General features: G+C 34.1%; 1 protein-coding gene across 2 annotated transcripts; it reads left to right on the forward strand.

The window, feature by feature from the left end:
• LOC125681962 (uncharacterized) lies at positions 1-21,631 on the forward strand. 2 transcript variants are annotated; one of them, XR_008800292.1, is made up of 4 exons: positions 1-144; positions 4,271-4,383; positions 5,727-5,848; positions 21,090-21,631. XR_008800292.1 is itself a non-coding variant. In XM_048922255.2 (3 exons), the coding sequence occupies exons 1-3, from the start codon at positions 128-130 to the stop codon at positions 21,308-21,310; spliced, it is 351 nt and encodes a 116-aa protein (XP_048778212.1). In that variant the 5' UTR covers positions 1-127; the 3' UTR covers positions 21,311-21,631. The 2 variants fall into 2 exon arrangements, 1 of the variants encoding a protein (XP_048778212.1); XM_048922255.2 differs by lacking the exon at positions 5,727-5,848.
• The last annotated feature ends 706 nt before the right edge of the window (positions 21,632-22,337 follow it).

Here is a 22,337-nt window from a genome sequence, read left to right on the forward strand (position 1 = left end):
GTCACCATGATTCCTAGCATATAGATGGGTGCAAATACGAAACTAAGACACGTGGTCAGTTGCTGAAGAAATTCCGGTGAAAACATGCATGGTCCAGCAAAAGGTCTGTAGCTGAGAGGGAAGGTGGATGGCCCCATATGAGAGGTAGATTTTTAAGACGGGCAGATAGGGTTCTTGATTATGCACAGTGTCTAAATCCCCATGCTTGGTACTGTGATGATGTGGGGGTGGTGCGGATTCGTCCAAATGAGAGAAAATCAAAGCAAAAAAGGGGCACCTGTTCAGAGCATGTTTTGTGCACCAGCACCAGTATTTATATATTACATGTAATTTAGGGTCATAATTTATTAACTACACCAATATGAAATACAAGTATTAAAATAAAAGGGATATATTATTTTTCACTATTCTGTCATAATCTGACTTCGATGTATACCCCCTACCCACATGTTTTAGAACCGAAGAAAATGTCTGAGTTTGAATGTTTGTGGCATTAAAAACAAACTAAATTATTCTGAATTTTTCGATTTGATGTCAAAATTTGATATCATTGGACTTAGTGAAACAAAAACTTATGATGCTGACTCCATCAACATTCCAAATTACACTCTGTTTACAAAAAATAGACAAACTCTCAAAGGTTAGGTCAGGTGGTATTGTTTTAGCATGTAAAAATTGTAAATAATTCTTGTAAATATATTCTTTGGTTTAAATTGAGTAAATCCATTGTTAATACCGATGAAGATATGATCTGTGGTATTGTGTACTTACCTCCAGAGGGTAGTAGATTATAAGACTCTCTTATGAGTAGCCATGAAATATAAGGTGATTCCACCCGAGGGTTGCAAAAAAGCTGTGAAACCCGAGGCTTTGCCGAGGGTTTTACCGCTTTTTTGCAACCCCGAGGGTGGAATCACCTTAATATTTCATGGCAACTCATAAGAGAGTATTTTTCTCTCATATTTCTAGAGTTTTCCGTTTTCCTTGTACCTAGCGGCGCCATTTTGAGAAATTCCCAATTAATTAATTTTTCGCTGTACATTAAAAATAACACCAGAATCGAATTCTACGACCTTCATTTTGGCAACTACGTTGCCGACAAAAAATCGGCCGACGAGTGTATAAGTGAATTGTATTAGAGTTATTCCTCTTTGAATAAATCAATAATCAGGGTGATGCGTGACGTAACTCAACAGTCCATCAGCGCGAAACATTTTGACAGACCTAATCAGAATATGAAGCCACAACTGCACGTTTTTTTTCTTAGAGGAGCATTGATATTGATATTAATTGAGCAGTTATTTAATGACGAGTGTGTGAAGAGAAATTCCAAGTGGTTTTTGTTGGTGAATATGGGCATGGCTAGACTTTCGTTTTTCACGCGTGCAAGGACTCGAGTCTCATGGACATTTAAGGCACTTATTTCACCTGAGACACAGACAGTAGACGTTGACAGAGTGAATGTGGAGGTAGGCCTAGAAGTAATAGACCGTGTGGGCTGGGTTTCTGTGAAGTGGCATAATGCACCGGATGACATAGGTGTATGAGGAATTTGTGACTGTTGTTGAGTGTGCAGTAGAGTTTAATTGTTCAAGGAATGCGTATTTTTGTGTCCGGTCACATACACCTGGAGATTGTCAGGGACATTACAATCTGTCATTTTTTGTACAAGATCTTTGCAGACGCTATACGCACTATAGTGTTCGTCAATCGAGGCGAGGTAAGTTGCAAGCTAGTTGTGTATTGATTATGACGTCACGGGATATGTAAGATAAACGTCACGTGATATGAAAGATAGAAATATCTTACATACCTTTCTTTCATAGAATATTTGTATCTTACATACGTAGATATGAGAGAAATACTAATCCTGATTGTTTTCTAGACATAGAGAATGAACTTATTTCTGTATCTATGGATTGTAAATATGTATGTTTGATGGGCGATTTTAACTCCAGAGTAGGTCAGTTACCTGACTGGTTTTCTGCTGATGAATTTCAATTACAACTAGTTCTAATTGTAACGGGGACCGTTACAGATGTTCCCCAAACCTCCCCCAATTAAAAAGTGATGTCCTTGTGAATATATAGCAAAAAATCATTTTATTTTAGCCTTTAATTACATGTAGTACGTTCAATATGGTCATTTCAGTACCAAGAAATGAAAGAAAGCGTTGCACGTGCATACACGCGCACGCGTGTATGATTCCGAATTTTTGTTGATGTCGTTCAACAGGCATTTGTATCATATACCCACAGTATGAATTTCATAACGTTTCCACCAAATATAAGGAAGTTATAGCGATTTTAAAATCGTCCAATCAGAAATCAGCACACGTGCATGCACGTGATGAGCAGTAATTCTAACCACAGCAATTTGTAAGGAGTACCAAGATACATCTAAACCCCTAATATGAATAGAATTTGATGAAAAACAAAAACGTTATCGTCCTTTAAAAATTGAACATTTAAAAAACGTTGCACGCGCATGCGCGTGTGCGTTGGCATTTTTTGTTCCACCAACATATAGATACACATATTGTCTACATATGCTGTGAATATCATCTCATTCGCTTCATAAATAAGATAGTTACAAACGTTTTAGCATTATCCAATCAAAATGAAGCGCACGTGTATGCGCGTGCAAATTGGTAATTTTGACTATGTAAATCAGTTAAGGGTCTCAATATCTACCTATGATATGAATTTCAAGCCATTTCAATGAACAACAAAAAAGTTAGACTGATTCCAAAGTTAGCGTACAAATTTTGTAATGCGCGTGCACGCGCATGCGTGCGCGTGCTGGCAAAATAACTATTATTTTTCATATGTACAAATGATATACTATCATCCTATTTAGGTTTTATATCGCTTCCTTCAATATTCTGATTTTCCATTTTTTGTACCAAAATTGCAATGCACGTGCGCGCGCGTGCATGCACGTGCAAACAAAATGACTATCACTATGCACATCTACAAACGCTATACTATCATCCTGGAAAGTTTCATATCGATCCCTTTTGTAGTTTCTGAGAACACTACCGGACAAAAAAGTACCGGAGAAAAAGAATAATAATAATAATAATAATAATAAGAAACAGAGTAAAAACAATATGTTCCCAAACTTTGTTTGGGGAACATAATTACACAAATGTGATGATATTTTTAAGACGAGTATTGAGACCAGGACCATGATATTCAATGATTTTCAAATACCTCTCCATAGGATAGTAAAAGATGTACACGTAAATAATTTTGGATACAAATTGATCGATCTGTGTAAAAATAATTATATTTATATCGTAAATGGGCGAGTTGGTACTGTTGGTAGTGATAGATCTGTGGGAGGTTTAACATGTAAAAGTAGCATTACTGTAGATTATGTACTTGCTAGTGCACATATGTTCAAATTTATTCAAGAGTTTGATATTTTTGACTTCTGTAATTTGTTTTCAGATGTACACAATCCTATTTCGTTTTCTATTCTACCTGCTTCTCTAGCAGAAAAAAGGTGTAAGGGCATTGTTGAAACGCGGTCATGTGTAAAACTGTGGTCACTGGACCAAGCAAATAATTTTCCCAGGAACGTTGATGTTTCTAAGGTCAAGGACATAGAAAACGAACTACATATTTTAACCAACATGGAAATAGGTAATGTTAAAATACAGTAAACTTTGTACTTGATAAATTATGTGATGTACTTCTAAGTACAGCTAAATCTACATTTGGTATACGTTGTCAGAAAAATGGTTTTGAAAACAAGCGTGACAAACCATGGTTCAATAGAGAGTGTAGAATCGCAAGGAAGAATTTTCGTCTGTCGAAAAGACTGCACAATAAAAATGCCTCTTTAGAAAATAAAGCGACTCTTAAATTAGAAAGCAAGAAATATAAGCAAGTGATGGATACACATATTAAAAAGTATAGGAAAGACATCGCTCAAAAGTTAAAATTCTTGCGCTCTACAAACTCTAGAGATTATTGGAAAATATTAAATGGTTCAAAAAGTGCAGGTAAATGTGCTGTTGATATCAACTCAATGTATGATTTTTTGAAGACTATGAATGAATGTTCTGATAGTCATACTGACGAACATGATTGTGATGATTTTTTGAATGTCGAAATCAGTGAAGAGGAGATTTTAGCTGCGGCTAAACAATTGAAAAATAATAAGGCAGCAGGCTTTGACAATGTATTGAATAAACATATTTAATCATCTCTGTCTATATTTTGCACGTATATACAAAATTATTTAATTTGATTTTTGATAGTGGGATTATACCCGACGAATGGTTAATAGGCATTGTAAAGCCAATTTTCAAAAACAAAGGCGACCCAACGAAACCTGAAAACTACCGTCCAATAACACTGTTAAGTTGTCTTGGTAAGCTTTTCACTTCTATTTTATGTAAACGTTTGGAATTGTATGTAGACAATTATAATCTTATTAGTGAAAGTCAAACAGGTTTTAGGAAAGGGTATTCCACTCTTGACAATATATTAACGTTGCATTTTCTAACCAATATGGTAATGTTTAACAAAAAGAAACTTTATTGTGCTTTTATCGATTTTAAACAGGCATTTGACACTGTTTGAAGAAATGGGTTGTGGTATAAATTGTTAAAAAACGGTATTGATGGCAAGTGTTTTACATATATAAAAAACATGTATGATGGCGTTAAGTCTATGATATCCATTAATGGCCAGTCGTCTGAATTTTTTAACTGTAAGATTGGGGTGGGGTTCATCAGGGTGAAAATTTATCTCCTCTTTTGTTCTCGCTTTATATCAATGACTTAGATGAATTTCTTTCTAGCAAAAACGTTCTTGGACTCTCTATTAATTCAAGTATACCAAACACTGACGAAAACCAATGTCTACTTTATTTAAAACTTTTTATTTTATTCTATGCCGATGATACAGTGATTATATCAGAGTCTGCAGTGTGATTACAACATGCTCTTAATGAGTTTCGTTCATATTGTATTCAGTGGAAATTACATGTCAACGTCGATAAGATAAAAATTATGGTATTTTCCAAAGGTCGACCTTCAAATAATACATTTTACTTTGATAACAAAGTTATTGAAATTGTGAAAGAATTCAAATATTTGGGTATAATTTTTCCAGATCAGGGTCGTTTAACAAGGGGGAAAAAACCATTTATGTGAGCAAGCCCAAAAAGCCATGTATGGGGTTATACGAAAAATTAGACAATATAATCTATCAGTTGAATGTCAACTTGATTTGTTCGATAAAGTTGTTGCACCTGTACTTTTGTATGGTTGTGAGATTTGGGGTTCGAAAATCTTGACATTATTGAGTGAATGCACTTAAAAATTTTAAAATATATTTTCAACTTAAAAAGTAGTACTCCAAATTATATGGTCTATGGAGAAACTGGCCGCTTTCCTTTATATGCAACAGTGTATACAAGAATGATTTCTTACTGAGGAAGGTTATTTTTAAATCCAGATAGTAAGATTGTGTGTAGTTTGTATAAGTATGTACATGATCTATTCTGTAGAGAAAGTTATAAGAATTCTTGGTTATCTTGTATTAAAAATATTTTTGATCTTTGTGGACACTCCAATATATGGAATGAACAAGCATTTTTTTTTAATACAAACTGGTTAAAAATTACTGTTGAACGAAAAGTGAATTTGGGTTTGAAAAATACTTAAATACTTTACCTAAAAAACTTCGAACAATATTTATTAAATTTAGAACTTCAAATCACCAACTCCCAGTAGAGACTGGAAGATGGTGTGGCACTCCTAAAGACGAAAGAACTTGCCATATCTGTAATACGGGTCAGATAGCTGACGAATATCATTTTATCCTTGAATGTAAGTTTTTTGAATGTTATAGAAGAAAGTATCTGTGTAGAAAATATTGTCACAAACCTAACGTTTTCAAATTTTCAACTTCAGACCCTAATGTACTTATCAAATTGTGTAGTTTTATATCTAAAATATATGACCAATTCTGTCCTCCTTGACTCATTTTATGTATATAAAACAACTCCCTGCTTTTTTCACGTGTACCTTGCATATAATCTATTCTATTTGTAAATATTGTATATATTGTACCTCATGTACCATAATATGGTGTGAGTGAATAAAGTAAACTGAAAACTGTCTGCCACCTAAACGTATATGATATATAACGCTTACGTTTTTACCACTTTAAATTTGTTGCCATTGTTGATTTTTTAGGAAGTTTCTAGTATACCAGTCCCCAATAGCACTCGACCGTGCATGAACAGTAATTCCCTTTGTCGCTGCTAAGCAGACTGTAAACAAAACGTCATTTGCATTTTCGCCACGGATGTTGAGACAAAGGGTTTCACACTCATCAATGTTTTGTGTAATAAAATTGATTAGAAAGCCCGACGGCGTTTGAGCGTAATTAAGCGGGGGCTTGGGGCGGTAGCCCCCTATAAGCCAAGCTGATCATGTGAGTCGATTATATAGATTTTTTTAAAAAAAATCAAGCATGGATGTTGGGGCCAGCCCCCATTTCGGAAGTGTCCGTGGGCTAAAATGTCGATTAAAACGTTTTAGAAGTTTTTACCCCATTGTTGTACTTACTAAACTGTTTTTCGTAAAATAGGAATAATCAAATATCCTTTCTCAATCCTAGATGAAATTGTTTTGGTTTTTTGTTGGTTTTTTTTTGTTTTTTTGTTTTTTTTTTTTTTTTTTTTGTTTCAAGATTTTTATTTATGAAACAAGACAAAACATATACAAATATACAAAGCAAATGAAATACATGTATAAGATACAATGTGTATAAGATATGGTTATTATTTTACCATGAAATCAAAATAGATACGGTATATGTCAAACAATTGTAGTTATTAATTTACATCAGCATAATTTCAAGTGGAGGAATGAAACATATTTGGCAAAGTGTGTGTATAATAAAGATACGTTGTTGTTTTTTTCAAAAACGCCACGCTGCCACAATGAGTCCACACATATCACGACAGTTCATATCCGACTCATTGGACAGCTCTATTAGAGGAAAGGACCCTCTGAATAGTGGTTTTAGATGTGACACAAGTAAATATAATACACAGATATACATATGTTATACATACATATGCATGCATACATATAATAGCAGTAGTAACAATGTTTAAATTTTATATGTTAAAATTTTGATATAAAGAATGTCATAGTATAACTATAGATTGGATACAAAATTTTGAAAAAGTTTCTGTTCTTTGGTTTTATATAAATACCTGAGAACGTGACAGTGCGATCTCAAGTATTCCTTGATGGAACGAATAACAAAATCACTTGTCTCATCAACCTGTACAACTCTACAATACATCTTACATTTATAAATGCAATAAAAGAAAGAAAATAGATAAATATCTTTATCAATTCAGTATTATCTATATAAAACCCAACAGCAATATGTTTCCAAGTAATTGTGAAATTAATACAGGTACTTGCGATCTTCCATATATGTTGTACATTAATACAATAAAAAATAAGGTGTTTTGTGTTTTCGATTTCATTTATACACAGTTCACACTTATTTGTTACAGTGTTGTTCCATTTGCTAATAAGGAGATTATTACTCAATAAGTTGCGTATTAGTTTATAATTAAACTCTGCTAAGGATTTGTCTTCAATGTATTTAACTTTAATTTCAATAAAAATATTAATTCCCATTCCTTTTTATCTGTTATTTGGAACTCTCTACTTAGCTTTGTAAGCGAGGGTTTTTGGAATTTGTTTTATCAAAGTAGAGTAGAAAATTTTAGTTTTATGTTGTAAACATAAATTTTTATCAATATTTTTGGTTTTCACGTAGGGAATTTTAGAAAAATCATATCCGAGTTCAAATTTTTTAAAAATATGTCTTATCATTTTATACATGTACTCGCATAGCCAGTTCGTTTTCTTAGAAAGACAATCATAAATTTGTTTACCTGATTTTAATATCATCATCCTCATTAAAAATATCTTTAACATATAAAATTCCACTTTTTATCCAATCATCAAAACATATTGATTATTGGTTGTAGAAAGAATTTTTCAGTGGAGTTAAGAGTTTGGTTTGTGTTGTCTTGACAAGATTGAAGCAAGAAAACGCTTGTTTATAAAACACTGAATTTTTTTTAGGAATGCCATAATTGTAGGTTGATGTTTCAGAAGTCTTAGCTAAATAATCAATGTCAAGATTTAAAATTTTGCTGAAACTTTCTGCATATTTTTAATGATGCGATTACTTGTAATAAGGCGTGGAATCCACATGGCTTTTAGGGCTTTTAAAAAGTTTAGACTCTATATGAACTACACCTATCCCTCCATCTTTAATATCCCCTATCAATGTGTTCCTTTTGATTCTATCTTTTGTATTCCATAAAAAATATATATCGACCTATTGATGTCTTTTATAAACTTAGGATCGGGTAATTCTAAAATGCTTGCAACATAAGTCAATTTTGATAAAGCCAATGAGTTAATGATTGTACATTTTCCAAATAATGATAGTTTTCTTCTTTTCCATGATTCAAATAACATTTCAATTTCGTGATATATTTTCATCCAGTTTTTATTGTAACATTCAATCTTATCCTGACCTACATAAATACTTAAACATTTTACGGCTTTCTTAGTTACCTTTATTCCCTCTACTGTTTCAAGTTGGTTTCTCAGGTTTCCGTGTAAAATACATTCTGTTGTTGTGGAATTTATTTTTGACCCTGCTAATTCACAGAAACTTTTAATGGTGTTTATTGCATGTTTTAGAGAATCGGTATCACTTAAAGCCAGTGTCATGTCGTCTGCATGTTGAATATTTTTAATTTCATTTTCTAAGTTTTTATTTTTGAAACCGTGAATCGAATTATTAGATTTTATTTTATCTGATAGAATTTCTGCAACAAAGAGGTATAAAATCGCGGAAATTGGACAGCCTTGCTTAATTCCCCTGTGCCTCTGGCATGTTCTAGAGATCCAGCCATTATTTTTTAAACGGAAGATAGGATTTTTATAAAGTATTTTTATCCATTTGATAAAATTAATTCCAAAATAAAATGTTTCTAGAGTTTTGAACAGAAAATTCCACTCAACTGAATCGAATGCTTTCTCAAAGTATAGAAATAATAAGCTCTTGATTATCGTTTTTCCAGTAATCAAAAATATCTAATACTAATCCCAGTTTGCTTACATCAACATCAATGACGAGTATATTCAGGAGAATTACCTACATGTAAGATAACGTACACGTGACAATTTCCTATACAACGGATTCTATCGATTTTGGAACATAAACTGTACGTCTTTTTGCATTGTATTTATTTAGAATTTTAAAATACTGCTTAAAAACCACTTTTTTAAAACTTCATTTCACACAAGGAATTCAATTTTCGGCTTAATTTTTGATTTTTTGCCGTTTTACGTGACGTATATATACAGTATATATATAAAGGCCACGACACTGTTGTGTATATATATATATATATATATATATATATATATCCAAACGTGAAGCATTGTCTCAGTGTCCGGTAATCAATAGGTAAAATATTAAATAAAATATGACAACACGTTGTAAAACGTAAGCGCTTTATTTTTAAGGATTTTTTTTTATTTTTTTAAAAATGAAAGCGCTTACGTTTTACAACCTTTTATCATATTTTATTTAATATTAAATATATATACTTATCCTTCAGACCTATAGTAGGAGGACCAAACTGTTCAACGCAGAGACTGAGTCATTTATTGGATATACTTTTAAAATCATATTGCCAAAAAGTACCCAGATTTGTAAGAGACGATCTGGATTTTATAAATCGTTAACCTTCTCAGGTCACCTCCAACATTAAACTTGTCACTCTGGATGTTATTAGTTTATATACTAATATTCCTACAGAATTAGGATTGGAAGCGGTAAAATTCTGGATGGAAAAATATCCCGATGTACTTAATGACAGATTCCAACAGGATTTTATTTTAGAAGCACTAAAATTAGTTCTAGACAACAACTCGTTTGCTTTTTCCGACCATCATTACCTCCAAACTAAGGGAACCTCAATGGGGACAAAAGTCGCACCTACCTATGCAACATTAACCCTAGGTTATCTAGAACATAAGTTACATGATCAGCTATGTACGTTGTGGGGGGGGGGGGGCAGAATTTGCAAATAATATACAGTCTAAATGGTAGAGATATTTAGATGATTGTTTTATCTTGTGGGATGATGATGTCGATAAGTTATCGGAGTTTTACGATCTACTAAACCAAATGAACTCGGATATCAAATTCACGATGGAAACAGATGATACGCAAATGCCATTTCTTGACGTTCTTATATTAAAAGAAAATACCAGCTTAAATACGGATATTTATTATAAGCCCACAGATACACACCAATACCTGCATTTCGGATCGTGCCATCCCCACCATACTAAAACAGCTATACCATATAATCTCGCAAGAAGGATTTGCACCATTGTCAGCAATACCGATACAAGGGATATCCGCTTGGAGGAATTAAAATTGTATTTATTAAGCCAAAAATACCCAGAACAACTTGTAGACGATGGAATAATGAAGGCTAAGGAGTGCGGTAGGATACAGCTACTTTTAAACACACGATGTGCTAATGACGGAGAAATAATACCATTTGTACATACTTATAATCCGAGAAATCAAAACATCAATTCAATTGTTTATGAATTAAACAGGCTACTTAGAGGAGATGAACAAACAAAAGGCATATACAAGAACTGTCGTTTTATTAGCAGTAAACGCCAGCCCAAAAATCTTATGAGAATACTTTGTTCCTCCCAATTAGATGACCGTACTTATACAGTGTCAAAGTGTACGGACCCTCGATGCGGTACATGTGACTACATTACAGAAGGGACCAGTTATAATTTTAACGGACGAGAATTTAAAGTTAATGCTAACATGGCATGCGATACAAAGGATGTCATATACGCCATCACATGTCCTGGATGCAAGGAATATTACATTGGTGAAACTGGCAACACTCTCCGTGCCCGTGTACATAAGCAGCACATCAGTACACCTGAATACAGACAAATCCAGTTAAGTGCACACCTGGAAACGTGTGGTAAAAAACGATTTAACATTTTCCCATTTTATAAACTCAGATGTGCCAGTGCTATTCAGAGACGGGAAAAAGAAAAACATTTCATTGGTATTCTAAAGCCAAAACTTAATAGTCTTTTATAATTGCCTATGATTTCCCGTACTTTTTCCAGATCATTTTTGTACATTATCCATAATGTCACAATATAGACATTTAACGTTCCGCTTACTTTGACGTCATAATCATTGTTACTATGATACTGCTATGTATACATTTTTGTAAAGCTTCTGAAGATGTAATGAAAGCGCTAAAGCTTTACGGAGGATTTCTGTGTTTTCTTTTCATATTTTTTTAATATTAGAATCCGATAACTGAGACTCTATTTCAATTTTGGATATATATATATATATATATATATATATATATATATATATATATATACATGTATATATATACTAAACCGCCTTCAGTGGCACTTATTTTAGCGCCATAATTTGGGGGACCGTATACAAGAAGTGTTCCATTTTGTTTAGTTTTAACTGTCTTTTAAATTGCAAACAAGAAGTATTGTTGTTTATAATTGTTTGAATTGAAAGAAAGAAAAAAATGGAAATTAAATGTGACGTCACCAAGCACGGTTTACTTTGGCTGGCTTTATATTCCCCGCGGTAAATAAATAGGCGGATCCTGTGGTTATCCTCTTATATTCCCCCTCTTATATTTCGATCTTACTGGCGGGAAATTCCATAAATAGTATGCATTTTAAAGTCAGTGAATTCTAATTTACCGAACTTAACAGAATTATGAAGGCCATGACCATTTCATGCTTCGCTCGGTACAACGGTCACATCGTATATACATGTACCGAGCTCTTACGGGTCGAAGGCCCGTTCGCGAAGCAAGACTCTAAAGATAACACTTATATAGGGTTAACGGCGGATGTGACCGGTCGACAGGAGATGCTTACACCTCTGGTGTGTCCAGGGGTCCGTGTTTACCCAACTCTCTATTTTGTATTGCTTATATGAGTATGAGATTGATCACTGTTCGTTATCTTCACCTTTCATGTAAAAGGAAAAAAGTCAGGATCAGCAAAAGAAAAAAAGATCATCTCTACATACGTTCACTGAAATTTTTGTTATCCATATTGGCACCGTCATTTTTTATTCATTAGTTGCTTAAACAGCTATTCGTGTTTTAATTTTGTTTGCTGAAAGTACAAGATTCTGGTGTACGATTTGTAATTTTTAAAATATTCAATATGTTCAAAATGAATAGTATGATTATTTTAGAGCAGATAATTATCACTTGCCACGCCGCGCCAATAACCACTTCATGCTTCGCTCAGTCCAACGGCCACACCGTATGTACATATCATTACATATACAATGTGCTTTCTACCTTTATTCAAATAAGATTTCATGACTCCAATATCTGATTTTTACTTCCAAATTCACAACAATTGTCTAATACCCACCCGTACATACACGGGTTAATGACTAGTATAGTATAAATGAAATTATTTCCATACTTCAAATGAATATCTGACCTATCCTGAACGAACCCGAATCAAACCATCGTTCGTAGTGTTCAACCTTTAAGATTATCGATTATCTTTCGTGGTCTTGTTTATCAGTTCTTCTGTTCAATCTATCCATTGCCAAAATATTACTTCGAGAATGGCATTATTAAGAATATGTCATATTGATATTTTATGTTGCTACGTTTTATCGCTTATGTTACTGGACAAAAAACAACAAATCATTCACCAGATATGTAACGTCAGAGCGAGTCGTCGAATCAAATAGCGTTTTAAGTTTGTTATATATATATATATATATATATATATATATATATATATATATATATATATATATATATATATATATATATATTTGTTGTTGCCCTAAAGATAGAAATAAAATTATATTTGTGTCTGTATATACTGTATGAATAAACAAAACCCACTGCCACCGTGCCAAAAAAGTACCTTTCGCGATTGGAACAGGGCATTCACTATGTATACCACATACTTAAAAAGTCAATCCATATCAACCATTTTTGGTCTGTGGTACTATAGATCAATTTTAGGGACTGTAAATGTATACTATTTGGCGTGTATGATATTCAGCGGAAATTACGTTTTTGCTTGTTTCGATTGGATCTGATTTAATGCCTTATGCGACAATAGTGACAATACGTAAGTTGTCCCAAACCAATAAACATTTAGCGGTGTACTTGATTCAGCAAAGGGTACATTGTATCTTTTTCAAATAGCGCTAAAATACATCGCTGAATATAATACGTTTACTGCAAATAAAACATTTTCAATAACAGATTTTTCAAATCATTTATAATCTCTAAACTTATAGTTTTTTGCCAGCTATATCCTACATGTAATTCGATATATCCTAGTGAACTCGAAATAAAAGACACCATGGAGTCTTCCATATCTGCTTCATATTTGGATAATTTATTGAACATAGATATATTTACCGCAAACTGAAAACATCGAAATAAATCTTGTCCATGGTGAATAATGGCGAATAAAAGTCGATTTCTTAAATATATCTAACACTACTTTCACAATCAGCTGATCGAAGAAAGTCCTAACTAATGAGATGATTTTTTAGACTCGGGGCATATACATGTATTTAAATCCCTATTGTGGCTAATCATTATATATTTCGGCGAATTAACTATTAGAATTAATTAGTACATGTATATGCATAAGGAAGACAAATAGCAAATAATTTTGTGTACTTTGGAAACATGTGTTTTGGTCTTTAACTATCGTATCAGTGTTTCCACAAAATCATCTACGCAGAAACTGCCCTGAATTTTGTTATTTAATACTTCGACCAGACTGTTAATTTTGATGCTAAATAACGTGACCGATAAAATACTACCTTGTGGGACACCCATCTTCTATTACATGTAATGAGGTTGGTCTTAAGCAAATATTAAAATATCTTTTTAAAAGAAATTTCTAATAAATAGAGGCAACTGTGCAGGGAGACAAATATCATAAATATCGTGTAAAATAACGTGTTTCTAAGTCGTATCATATGCTTTGTCGAAGTCGAAAAATATACATTGTGTTCTTTGTTAAAAATGCACCTCGTATAGAAGATTCGAGTAGCACATATCGGGTTTTCCCCTGCATTATCTTTTTATTCAGGATGAAATATCTGCTTATAGATTTGATTATCAGATTTGATTTAAATTTGAGACCACGTTGCATTGTTCACTCGCACGCTTGAACATAAAAATCATCTTTGGGAGATGTTCGAAATGTTACTGGAAATTACGTAACACCCAGATGATAGATCTAAAAAGAAATCCCAACATTACAACCATAGTTTAATTTAGATCTTGCAATTGACCAATATACATGTATACTTTCAGAAAGGTGTGTTTATCTGCTCCCTATTAATTAAGTATTTGCAACTCCTTTTATGGTACTTAGAGCCTTACTGCATTTTATCAGAAATTAAGTTAAGATAACGAACAGTGGTCAATCTCATAAAGAATACAAAATTACTGGACCCATGGACATACCACACGTATGGTGGGACCAGGTGTCTAGGAGAAGTATGCTCCCCTCTCGACCGGTCATACCCGCCGCAAGTCTTACATTTTGATCAGGTAAACGGAGTAACCTATAGTCAAAAATCAGTATATAAGAGACTGTCTAGCAATTGGTATGAAACATGTCAGATATCATTCGACCTAATGCCAGCTTGTGTTTGCAAATTAGATCATTATAACGACGATAAAATTTACGAAATGCTTACTTTAAACGAATTTGTTAAAACCCCTTCATGTACATGTATAACCTTAACTTATTTGTCATGAAAAGGTGAAGATAACGAACAGTGATTAATCCCATAAGTCCTATTATAATAAAATTAAGAATACAGAATTAAGAGTTGAGCAAACATGAACTCCTGGATATACCAGAGGTGGGATCAGGTGCCCAGGAAGGGTAAGCATCCTTGTCGACCGGTCACACCCGCCGTGAGCACTATATATTGATCAGGGCCCGGTTTTTCGAAAGCTGGTTAACTTTAACACAGTGGTTAAGTTTAACGCAGTGTTAACTCCTAACCAAGTGATTAGCTAACACAATGGTTAAATTCTGTTTTTCGAAAGCAATTTAACACATTGATTAGTTAACACTGTGTTAACCGAGTTAACCACTTGCTAATCATTTGATTACCCATAATGCACATGTACTTCCTATGTAAACAATAAGAATGCAGGAGTAAATAAAAGTCTTGTTTGTGGGAGATAGCTGATGAAATGTTCATGTATTGTTTTGTTTCAAAATACATGACAGTGACTGTGAGCCATGCACTTATACTTGTATAAATATTAATGCATTTATTATAGTCTATTCAATTTGAATAATCATAGAGGTATTAGATATAATGATAAATAAATTTACCTTATGATAGTCTGTTCACATACATATTTATAGCATTTTATATCTATGTTCTTTTTATGCATTTATTTATTTTAATATTCTTTTTATTTTAAACATAACACTTGATCCACCACTCCATTTCTACTAAGGGAGATTAATATGGAATATCAACAATGAAAAACTCTTCTTCCTAAGTTTGTGTTAACAACTATTCTGTATTAGCCTGAATTGAATACTGTTTATATTAGATAGCCTTCAAAAAGAAAATACATGTATGTACGTTTCATGCATGCAAATCTTCATTTGAATCAGTTGTAAATGATACAAGGGATTTTCAAAAGGTCAAGGCCAGTGCAGACGATAGTGTTTAAAGGTCATAGGAGACGATTTTCAAAAAAATTTGTTTTGCACGAAAATGTGTTCTTCTTTAATTGCTTAACATATATAAAGAAGTCATTAAGAAAAAATCGTAAGATAACAGGCGCTACAGACCGTCAAATGTTGCCGTGGTGTGAAGTATCAAAATAGTAAGATGACTTATCTCCCTTGCTTGATGACGTCAAAAGAGACCAGCCTGACGCAAATGTGTATTTGTTTATACTAACAACTGCGGGTTTTAGCCGTCAAAATGTTCAATGTGCTTACATTCAACTGTAATGTAGCAAGTCAGGTATTTCTATATACTTTTGTCTAAATGATCCAACGTTCAGAAAGACTTGGGTGTGAAATCTACACCGAGAACACAGAACTCGAAGTTGTTTGACAATCATTTTACGCGATTACGGGGGTTGATGAGGATCAGTTTCGTTATTGTATTCATTCTACTTTGGCAAAAACTAATGGATTTATGAAATTAAATCTTCGACCAGATGCAGTTCTAACTATTTTCGACTAGGCTACAAACCAACGGCAAGCACGGCGAAGACGAGAAAATCGTGCAAAACGTTGACTGTACTGTAGGCCTATATAATGACGGTAGACTACATGTACACTGTAGTACAGATATTCATAATTTAGTATAAACATGATCTGATTTGTTTAGAAATGAAATTTGACTATGAAATAGTTATATGAAGCTTTTCTGATCAGAATTTTTCTCTCTGAATACATAAGTAAATAAATTGAAGGTGAATAGGTCTAACTTTATATGTTGAAAGTTGCATTATCAGACACCCCCCCCCCCTCTCTTTTCTGTTTGAAAAAGAATGTTCAAAGCAAATGGTGGAGCATATTGAAATTACAAGTTTTTATACCAGGTGAAATAAACCAATTTTTACGGTCATGCAAGAGTTGGGGAATGATTTTTTTCCCTTTAAATGAAGCACTAATTTGCACGTTGGTTTCCTTATTAGGGTAAAAAAATTTAAACAAAAAATAACGTTAAAGGCCGAGGATTTTGAACAACCGGTCGGTTGAATGAATCAACATGTAAGAATTAAAGCTCGATAAATTTATTTTGTATAAATGAGAACGTGAGCCATTGATAAATTAGGCAGATTATTCTTTTTTCTACGTTTTCTTGTATCCATTTGACTGCCTTCGTCGGATATCCTGTGTCCGACGATGTATGACAGCCAAACATACAGTTTCCGACGGGAGTTCCTGCATACTGTGCAGATTTTCTGGCTATGTACAACTTATGAACCGATCATCGTCCCACACCCCACGATGACTCAACATATTCCAAAATTGTTTAGAAAGTTTTATTCTGTTTGAATTAGTTTTTCTGGACTGCACACCAGAAATTCTTTGGCTACCTAAAGTTGTCTGTGTGACTCGTCCATAACGCATGGCCTACAAAAACAATCAGGACATTCGGATTTTTCGACAGTTCCTTCAGTAACTGGTCCAGACGAAGAAATCGTTCTTCCTCTGGCTTCCAGTTCCAACCATTATACGCAAGAAAGAGCCCTTATAGCGGCTAATGTGATGGTAAATTATTCTTCATATAGGCCCTAATGTCGCAAATTTTATTGTAAAAGAATGTTGAAGCCATTTATATTTATTAGATTCACCTGTTAAACTAAATACTTGTATAAAACTCCTATGAAAATAAATTCAAAAAACGGCGCTCACGATGTGTGTAAAGGAAATTTCGATCTGGCTATAAAATATATCCGAGTCAGGGTGGAACTTGGGCACATAAAACCAAAGGGGGATGAGAGGGTGCCCACCTTTTTTGTCAACCTTCCCCCCCCCCCCCCCCCCCCGGAAAAAAAAGATGATGCGTCGCTGTGTCTGCATGGGGTTAGAAAGCGCAAGAATAACTATCTGTATTTCTCTTATTGTCATCAGAGAATGTACTCTGAAATTATCATACATTTATCATTAACCAGTCAGTATTGTTTCAACCGATTCGAAATAAATAGGATCTTGATCGATCTTCTTGTTCGTACTCCGATGAAAAATCGTATATGTGGCTGGCATTTGCATTAATTATGAGTTCAAAGTGATATCCTTGTATAACAAACTATGGTTCCCCATTCAAAAACTCCTCCAGTTGCGAATAAATCGTCTATGGATGTGCCTTTGTTTTGATTCGCAAATCTGAGTGTGGTCTCTTATGACGTCACAAATTCAGGAAATCAGGAACGATAATCGGGTAACAATTTTCTATTCCGACTACCTTTACACTTCAATTTCTTCGAGTTAATATTGTTTTTAATCTTAAAAAAGTATTTTTATGAGGAGTCTAAGAAACAAAGTCGATAATTATGGAGAGAAAACGTATTGTTAAAAACCGTCTCCTATGACCTTTAAAGTTGGCGTCTCAATGGAGATTATCATCATGAACTAAGGGCCTGCATACACTTTGACATTTGGAAGCCAAAATTAGGTAAAATTACATCTTAAGCATGGGTCCTGTTGCAGGATTTCATATTAGTGAATATAATACGAGTTTTATTGACACCCCCCCCCCCCCCTTATTGAAAGTTTCTGCCAAAAGTATCTATAGATGCGTGCAAGATATTGCCACTGACAGAAAAGTGTAACACCATCATCCAACTGTACTAGATTTTTCCATTAGCTGTTCCCCTTAGGTAAATTTCATGAGATTTGACGAATATATCAATTTATGACAACATAAACAACACACCCTCATAGTTCAGCATCAATACACACCTCAGAATGTCTAAGCCTTTGAAATTTTCATGATTTTTGGTCTGAGGCGGACAGAAAATGAAGTAGGCGGCCATTTTTAACCACTGTGTTTAGACTTAACACAGGTACTGGAGGTGGATTAAAGTTAACACAACGTTAACACAGTGTTAACGCAAACTCGCATTTTGAAAAACAGTTATAATCGCATGGTTAACTTTAACACAGAAGTTAACACCGAGTTAACACTGTGTTAAAGTTAATCAGCTTTCGAAAAACCGGGCCCAGGTAAATGGAGAAATCCGGAATCAAAATCATGCAGTAGCCTATCTTGATTTAAAACTTAAAAAAAAAACCCACACACACAAACACGTACATGCGTATCAAAGAGTGCATTACGTGATTCAAAAACTTACAAACTTTCTGTCTGTAACTAATGCAATACACTTGTCTCTCGTTAATAGAGTTTTAGAAATATAATGTATAAGACAACATGTGCTAGTCTTTACAATTTATTGCATAGCTGCAGTGGTCAGAAACAACGTTATATAAAACCATATATACCATGGGGTCAATAGATAACATGTATCACCCCCAACAACATTTTATGTCATCCGTAACGACAAGTAGCCCATTTTCCATTTCTAGTTTGCAGCCATTCGAGAAGGTCGATTTAAATTTTAGAGCGGAGGAGTTTTAAATATTTTTTGTTGAAGAAGAGGTTGATTTTTCGAAATTTTTGTATGTAACAAGATTAATCGTGATGGATTATATTTCAAATTAAATGCCAATTATGCAAGTGAATAAAGATTTTAAAATGAACGTGGTGTTATCCTTGAGTAGAAAATTCTATATCTGGACTTTGTAAACAATAATCTGTCTCACTGATCAACTCCTTCCAACTGACCTACTATCAGTAGAGTATACCATTAGCACTTTAAGACTGTCAAGGAATTACTACATGTAGATACGGATGTGGTGAGTTAAAGGTCAATTTTAGTTTTAATTGACACCGTGACGGTTAATCATTAGTTGTACGTGTAGTCTACTCATGTCGTTCCGACATATCTATTAAAAAATATATGTATGAAACATTCCTGTAAAATATATGACATCTTTGAGATGGGTACTCTTGTAAGATTGTCAACGAACAGTGACACAACAGACGTCATTCATCTTTTATCAAAACTATATTTGACAGTTCCACCATCATAAATCTAGGAAAACAATGATATATCTTTATTATCCACTGTAAAATCACAGGCTCCACTACATGAACCGCCGTCTACAAAAGTTCCGTCTACTGCCCATTGGGCAGAAGTAAAAATAGCCGTTGACGTTTTTGTAGCCCCTATAAAACCAGAAATTCACTGCCAGTTGACAGGTTTCTTTTGGACAAACATATCACCACAGTGTGCACAGTCTGGTGCAATAGATAGGTCAAAATGAAAGGACTACTTATTTTTGCACTAGTACTGACTATTTCATGTGAGTATGGAATAAATATTTTATTCATCTCTTTAAGCACTAACCTTTTCCTTTCTCGACCTTGTGTTTTACGTGTACTTAAATTCTAACATCTAATCTCTGTTAGCGTGTAATTTTGAAAGACAATTATATCTAAATATATACTCATTATTTAGGATCTACCCATGAACACTAAAATATATTTCGGGAATGGAATTAATATTTACCTATTCTATACGATATAATCTAACTTGAGGCAGTTTACTCTAACTACAAAGTGGCATATAAAAAAAACCTAACTGTAGCATGTGAGGTTATATCGTGTAGCATAGGTAAAATAATTCCTTAAAATGTAATGCAACAAGACAGGATTACAAATCCTAATTTACAAAAATGTTATTAATAAGATACCCTTATAAATACTTAGGCCGCGCAAGGATACACTTAGCTACTACTGATGAACTGTCGAGCTGAGGAGAGGTCCTCATATAAATGGAATATGTTGTTTCATTTTAAAATTTTGTTAGTAAACGTGGAGTTGCAACGAATCTTAGTAACAGAAAATAAATGTAGGTTAATATTTATTTCGCAGCACTTTGATGTCGCTCCGATAGGAAGAGGGGGATATATCTATCTATGCCTTTTATGACAAGGCAAATGCTTACGGCTTTTTGACGACAACTTCGTCCATAAGCTGTACTAGTATTTCACATTGTTGTAGATATATAAGCACCAATCTAAACTTCGATATTTTACACAATGATATTAACTTCTATGAAAGGAATCTATATTGACATTTATTCTGCGACTGTCAAAAGTTGTATGCCCATCCATGTTAAAATTAAAGTAAGGACAGAGTAAACCTGTAATCGAATGAATAGGAATTAAGTGATATCGGAAATAAAAGTATAGCTAAACACCAGTTTCTAAATTTCTTTCAGATGATTAAAACAAATTTTCTTTATTCAATTATATGGTACTTTGTATTATATTTTCAATTTTATTTTCTAAGATGTCCATGCACAGTTTGGTGAAAATATGGCACAAAATATGATGATGATGTCCCTATTCAACAACAAGAACTCTGGCGGAGGGATGGGTATGAATCCCCTATTAATGGCGTCAATGCTAAATGGTGGTGGCGGCGCTAAAATGGATAAACTCCTGATGTTGAGTTTACTGGGTGGAATGGGCGGCGGTGGAAATAGTGCATCTACAGCAGCCAGGGGATGATGAAATATCTGTTGTTTTAGCTCATTGTCTGTGAAATAAATGTTGTCATATTTATAGTCCCAAAATAGTTGTTTTGCATATTGTTATAAACGATGGTCTCACAAACACACATGTACAGGCAGTGATTTTTTTTTACGTACATGTAAATTCCTCAGCTGCATTTTATGGTCTGGTAGTAGTGATGTATTATCTCGAGCACCCACATCGGACACAGATTAACCTAAAGAAGCGCATTGTCACAAGCCTTTACTAACTGACATCACCAACATCCCAACGGCAAGTTTGGCTGACAATTGTAATGATATCTATATTTTGTCTCTGACTAATTTCCCACACAAAAGCTGCAAAGTTAATTGTTTGTGTGTTCTTTATTTTGACCGTAAGCAATAATAAAACATGGTCACTGACACATATTCGATATGCATGCATGTGTTATCATTCATTGAAATAAGGAGTTGTCGGTTGTTGCACAGATAGTCTATATATTGTAACGTGTAGCGGTCACCCAGCGAAGTGCTGATCACACTCGTTGTTGCTTAACTTGCGTGATCAAGAGAGAAACTCTACCACATCACTAGAAAAGCTAGCTCACTTGCGAGGCAGTTTAAGTTCTCTCTTATACTGTCCGTAACACTTCGTCCCGAACCTTAGCGCAAGTCCTCTCTGAGTGTTTAGCACCTGCTCAGTAACGGCATCCGCCGTTCCCGACGACAACCACCGTCGTTTCCGGACGAATCCACGTCCGTACCCAGAGCTCCAAAGAGACTCTACCTGTAGAGGCCTCCCGCCAAACACCAGTCACTACGCAGCCACCAATTTGTAATGTGTAGCGGTCATCCAGCCAAGTGCTGATCACGCTCGCTGTTGCTTAACTTGCGTGATCAAGAGAGAGACTCAACCACATCGCTAGAAAAGCTAGCTCACTAGCGAGGCAATATAAATTCCCTTTTGTACTGTTCGCTACAATATATTGTTTTCCGGATTAAATATATAATGTGGAGAGAAACAAATACATGAAAATATGGTG

This window comes from Ostrea edulis, chromosome 2 (genome assembly GCF_947568905.1).
Source record: "Ostrea edulis chromosome 2, xbOstEdul1.1, whole genome shotgun sequence".
NCBI lineage: Eukaryota > Metazoa > Mollusca > Bivalvia > Ostreida > Ostreidae > Ostrea > Ostrea edulis.

Bases quoted from the DNA above. Each gene is read 5' to 3' on its own strand.
- LOC125681962 (XM_048922255.2), top strand. The intron at 4,384-21,089 runs GTAAGCTTTTCA...TTATTTTCTAAG, and splicing joins AACACTGTTAAGTTGTCTTG to ATGTCCATGCACAGTTTGGT.